Source organism: Alligator sinensis, unplaced genomic scaffold, assembly GCF_000455745.1.
Source record: "Alligator sinensis unplaced genomic scaffold, ASM45574v1 scaffold300_1, whole genome shotgun sequence".
Taxonomy (NCBI): Eukaryota; Metazoa; Chordata; order Crocodylia; family Alligatoridae; genus Alligator; species Alligator sinensis.
Genome location: NW_005842240.1, coordinates 48,057 through 54,276, shown reverse-complemented (window position 1 = coordinate 54,276; position 6,220 = coordinate 48,057). Strand labels below are relative to the sequence as shown.

Sequence of the window (6,220 nt, the reverse complement as noted above, 5' to 3'; positions counted from 1 at the left end):
CCCCCCCACATGCTCCTGCCCTCCCCACTCCCACCACATGGACTTACCAGCTGGAAGCAGCTGTATCAGAAATTGGATCGGTATCAGCCGATATGCCTCCTTAAATATTGGCCCCCAACATCTCTATTGATGCACCCCGAATAAAAACAAAATACTGAAACAAATTGGATGTTGAATAAGATCTAAGACTGGTACTGTCAGGTGTCCTACCAAATTTTCATGTGCTTTCTGCCACGAAGCAAAGTCAACCATCTCGTTAGAACTGACGACAAATAGCGAGTTCACAAAACTGCATTATTGTTATTGTTGTTGATATTATTTTTAACACAACCGTTTGTCAGTAATTATCTATTTGTGTTTGCTATACACACACATACAATAGATGTCCAAGGGGGTCCACACCTCTATTGTAAATTGTCCACAAAGGAAAAAAGGTTGGGGGAGGAAATCACTGGACTAGTCCAACCCCTTGCTCAAAGCAGGACCATCTACAGCTATATCCTCCCAGCCAAGACTTTGTCTGTCTGAGTCTTAAAAATGTCTAAAGATAGAGATTACACAACCTCTCTGGATAGCCTGTTCCAGTGCTTTACTAACCTCCTAGTGAGAAAGTTTTTTCTAATATCTAACCCAAACTTCCCTTGCTGCAGCTGAAGACCATTGCTCCTACTTCTGTCATCTGCCAACACTGAGAACAGTCCAACTCCATCCTCTTCAGGTAAAACTTCTGTGTTTACCCTGTACTAATACCATTTGAATTAACACCCCACACAGGATATTTTAGACAGTAGTCAGGGATGTAAATGGTTAAACAATTATATTTATACCATTTATTATTAGTGACCTCCGGCAGGAACTGCCCTGGCCCCTTGTATCTTCACCATGTGCCTGGCACTGCATAGGCCCCAGGCTGCTGGTGGAAAGCTGTGTGTGGGGAGGAGGGGGCCGTGGCTGAGCCACTAGGGGACATTGCCCAGCTGCAGAGCTGTGGCATCCCCTTACCCCTGCAGGCAGGAGCCAGGGATGCAGACTTCTTCTGTGCCTGGATCCCACCACCACAGGGAGGGAGGTGCTGCACACACCCAGAGGGGTCAAGCAGGATCTTACTGCTGCAGCAGTGAGACTCTTGGCCTCACGGCATGTCTGCCCGGCCCCCCTGCAATGGTGGGGTCCAGGCAGGGAGACAGGCTCCCTGTGCCTACTGCTACACTTGTGCTGCCACATTTATGCTGCCATGGCCTGGACCTAGAAGGCTCCTCTGCATTGCTGGCCAGACCCTCCCCAGCTTGTCCCCAGGGAAGGGGAGATCCAATCTCAGTGAGGTGGCCTCTGCCAAGTGAGCTGTGTCCTTTGCCCTCCTGTCCATGGCACTGGGGCTGTGTGGGGCCTGACCCAACGCCGAGGCAAGGCTGAACACATGGCTTGCTTGGCCCAAGGAGGTACCAGGGCAGCTGAAGCAGGCAATGCCAGATCTGAGGGGTTGCCACCGGCCCCTTGCACTCACCCTCTGACCCAGCACCACCTGCTCCAGCTGCCCAAGGTGCCTCCTTGGGCTGAACCAACCATGGGCTCAGCCCCACCTCAGGACTGGACCAGGTCCTAGCACCACAGGTGGGAGAAGAAAGGATGCAGCACGCCTGCTGGAGGCCACCTCATTGAGACCAGACCTCTCCTTCCCTTGGGAGCTGGGGAAGGGCCAGCTCAACAGTGCAGAAGAGCCTTCCAGGTCCAGGCCACAGCAGCATAAGCATGGTGGGAGGTGCAGGGAGCCCATCTCCCTGCCTGGGCCCTGTTGCTGCAGGGGAACCAGGCAGACTCACCACCAGGAGCCTTCTTGCTGCTGCAGGAAGGCTCCCCGACCCCAGCACCACCCTCCCATGGTAGCAGGATCTGGGCATAGGAGAGGTCCACAGCTCCAGCCCCTGCCCGTGGGGGCAAGGGGAAGTAGCTGCTCCACACCTAGGCAACATCCCCTGCCAGACACACAGTGAAGACATAAGGGGCCAGCGCTGTTTCTGCTGGAGGTCACTATACTAGGTATGTGCTACTGGTTAACTTTTAAACCAATATAATTAGAGGAGGTAAAAGGATCATTTAAAAACAATTTCTACATCCCTAACAGCAGTACTCAGAGAAGCAAACATATTAGCAGTATTCTTGTATGAAACATTTTACTCATGCTCTCAGGGTTGATACTAATGTCCTCTACATTGTAGAGTACTGACCCAGGATATTTATCTTTCACATCTAAGCCACCACTTTGCTCAACACTGACTGCTGGAAGAAACAAGAAGCATTTTGTTCCCCACCTCCATCCTGAACCACTTAGCTGATCCAAGGGTAGGTAAGGTTTCCTCTATCTTCCCCCTCCACTTTCTGGCTGCTTTAAGGAGGCACGTTGCTCCCTGATACTCTACTTCTGCCACAGGCTCCATTTTGTGACCCCTCCTCTCCAGCAAACCATCTTAGCAGAAGAGTCAATCTGAACTGATAGCTGCTCACAGGGTAGAAATGGATTAAACCTTATTTTCAGTCTGCTGAAGCAGCAGTAACACTGGATCCTTCTAAGTCTGGAATCATCAGGTTACTACCATTTTATACATGGAAGGTTAGTTTTGTATCATAAAAGCTACAGATACAATTTGTAAAATTACAATGAAATTAAAAACTTAATCTGAAGTGTACGTACTTCAAATACTGGTAGCATACACCAGAATAGCTTTATTCTGATCCAAATCAGTGGATCTGCTCAAACCTAGTACCAGTTGTGCAGTCCAGCTTCTTCCTTACTTGCTAACAATGCTTAAGCCTAGCAACAAGCAATCAACTGCTTGTATTACATTACCTCATACAGACTTTTTGGAGGAAGTTTCCTGCATGACATTTATTTTTATGATGGCAGACAGTTTTAAAAGGCAGTAAGTCTGTACAAAAAGAGTCTTTACTGCTTCTAAAGGATTCTCACAATAAATAAGACACACCTCAGATACTTAACTACTGGAATTTCTGAAGCAAGCTAGAAGTTATACATCACTAAACTACTGTTCTACAGATCTTGATCCATAATTTGCTGGTCAATCCTATGCTCATTGGTACTGACACTGCACACTTGCACAAAAAGCCTGATCAATTTCCCCAACAGACTTGGAAGAAAATCATTTTATTTTCATATATGACACACATGTTTCTCCAATTCCACTGAGATGTACTCACTTCTATGTTGGCAGAGCTGGGCTGATCTTACCTGTGAGAAACATTAAATTTTTGTACTATCCTTTCCCCATCTGCTAACCAGATCTGGACGTTTGTGATGGGCTCTGAATCACTTAGTGGTACTGATGGAAGAGCTCTTTTCTGAATATCTCCATGATCATTTCTTCCTTTAGAAATTATTCTTGGAGTAGCACTGGAAGGAAGAACCAAACAAGGTTATCCATTTCACATAAAAATCATCAAGTTAGAACAGTCTTGAACTTACGTATTTAAAGAAGGTTCTAAATTGTGCCAGAGATTAATAACACCATATTCCTAGGCTTGCTGAACATATAAATAGAGATTAAAGTTTTAGTAGTGGGATACAATGATTCTTAATATGCTGCAAACAGGACACTGAGAGGTAGATTATCCCATTTTTGTTAATGGAAATATATTTTAAAAGTTCTTAAAGAGATGGGGAGAGATTTCAGGTGATCAAGGTCTTAATAGGATTAAGCACAAATCCCCAAGAGAACTTGAGAATGCTTCATATGTCTATGCCTCCTTCCCCATTGGGAATGAAGCAAGATATTTTCAGGAGTCTGAGTAAGGAATTTTTAAGCTAATGCTAATTTATATGCTTCTCAAGTAATACTATGTAACAGTCATCATCCAACTTAACATTCATGCTTAGTCTAATAAGAAAACAATTAAGTTAGTCTTGATTTGGTTCCCCAACATCCAATTTAAATTACAAGAAAACTGAGTGTCTGCAGATACTCTCTCTTAGTTGTGAAATATTTGTTGATTTTTTTTAAACACAACGCATTACCCAGCGCCAAAAGTATATATAAGGGAGTACAGAAAAGTGGTTGAATAAAAAGTCTCTAGAATATAAATTTAACAAGTGAGCCTATTATAATTATGTGGCCCGCCAGTGTAATTTCAAAAACTGAAGGTTAAATACAGCTTCCTCTCTATGCAAACTAACCCTTTTTTCCTGGCCATTAGGTAACTATGATACACAATACAAAATTCTAAATCGGAGATGTGCTACAATTCAGTGAAATACCTTAAGTTTTTTAAAGATGTGACAATACAAAACAATGTCTTAGGATTTCATCTGCACTTACTTATAATTTGTCTTCTGGAGAAAGTCTACTTAGAAGTCATATTTCACAGATTTCATAGACATTAGGGCTGGAAGTGACCTCGTAAGATCATCGGGTCCAGCCCCCTGCCCATGGGGCAGGAAGTCAACTAGGGTCAAAGGAGCCCAGCAACATAAATGTCCAAATGTTTCTTGAATGAGTCCAGAGCAGGTGCTTGCGCCACTTCTGGGGGGAGTTTGTTCCCATTGGACCTTGTCATCTCTTGGGGTGCTTTGGTGAACACACGTTTCCCCCAGGTCCTGATGTACACCCCTTATGTACTTATAGGCTGCCACAAAGTCACCCCTGAGCCTGCGCTTCTCCAGGCTGAAGAGTCTCATAGCTCACAGCCTCTCTTCATAAGGCCTTTTTTCCTGCCCTCTGATCATGCGCGTGGCTCTCCTCTGGACTCTTTCAAGCTTCTCCACTTCCTCCCTAAATTGCGGAGCCCAGAATTGGATGCCGAAGTCCTTGTCTATTTTCTGGAGAGACCCCAGGACTTATGCCAAAAACCATAATCACTAAATACAGAAATCCACTGACTAAATCTAAGAACATGACACAAAAGCCTTACCTAAACTCTTTAGCACAGAAGTTCCCCCAATAAAGATTCTGATGAACCTAGTTTTGTTTCTGGGAATGAAGAAAAAGATTCCCTAAAACTTGTTAAAATTGATGCATAAAGACCTCTAGGGACTGAAAATTAAGGAAAAAGTTGTACTTTTATTTTTTGACTTAAAAGAAATACCATTGTTCTAAAAGGCCTGTTAATCAAGTGAACATATGAAACTATCTCAAAGATGAAGATCTTTTCATCTGCCCCTCAATGTGGACTAGAATTTTTCATTACATTTTCTAGTTTTCCCCAGTCTGACGGCAAAAGGCCTGACAGTTTTACCTGATGAAGTTACAGAACAAATCTGAATGACAAGGAGTTAAGTCAATCTTTTTAGTTAATGTATTTCCAAGGAGAGCTTTAAGATATAGTTCTAAAACATAAGAGGAAACAGAACCAACATTTTCTACTGCAATCAAAACTATTAAATGCAGTGAAGCAGGTGTACATAATACAAAAGACCATAAGCATTAATTACATAGGCTAAAATTAATTAGGTCAGACTCAGAACTAAGTCTTATTTGGCTCTCACGTGTAACATAAGAAGAAAAAAAAAGACAAGGGGAATAAAACCTAGTGTTATTTGGACTATATCCAACAGATTAGAAAACACTTTGCTGCCTCTCCCTCAAACAACACTGCCATTGAAGTTACCATCAGATTGACCCAAACCAGGACTACAGGATTAGTCTTGTCACATGAGTCACTATTGGGGGCAAGAATTAGCTCAAGAGGAGAGCTGATAACAAATGTTGAGAATTACCAATGTTAGTAAGAAAAGCTGCAAGTCACAACTAGGTCATCTGGTAGGCAGAGAACCCAGCACTTCAGTAACTGAAATCATTACGGTGACAGAGCAGGAGCAACTAGTTTCTATCTACAAGATCAATCTTCTTAACCACGCAACAATTCATATATGGGGTTTAGTAGCTTGGTCAAGATTTAAAGATGTCATTAAATATATTTCCCACCCCACCTCCACTAAGAATAATGGGACAATTAAAGGGAAAAAACCCAAAACAGTTTAATGAGCTATAAGTAATTTCATTGCTCTCATCAATTTTACTGGGATCAGTTATATAACTGAACACCGAACCTGCTAAATCAAGAGTCTCTTGCTCCTGTAGTCCCATTTTCTTTATGTCAGTGTCATCCCCTCCAACCCCCTGCCCCCACTTCCTTTATGAACTGAACATAGTATCATAATAGTATCATAGTAGCTAGGGTCAGGAGGGACCTGAACAGATCATCTAGCCTG

At 43.2% G+C, this 6,220-nt stretch overlaps 1 protein-coding gene across 4 annotated transcripts in view; it reads right to left on the bottom strand.

Annotated features, from left to right (window-relative positions):
• UBXN2A (UBX domain protein 2A) overlaps positions 1-6,220 on the bottom strand; it is a 34,407-nt gene that overhangs the window by 7,705 nt on the left and 20,482 nt on the right. For all 4 annotated transcript variants that reach the window (XM_014521680.2, XM_025208604.1, XM_014521682.2 and 1 more), the window contains one exon: positions 3,245-3,406. In XM_014521680.2, coding sequence (XP_014377166.1) covers positions 3,245-3,406 — 162 coding nt within the window. The remainder of the gene's footprint in view (positions 1-3,244; positions 3,407-6,220) is intronic.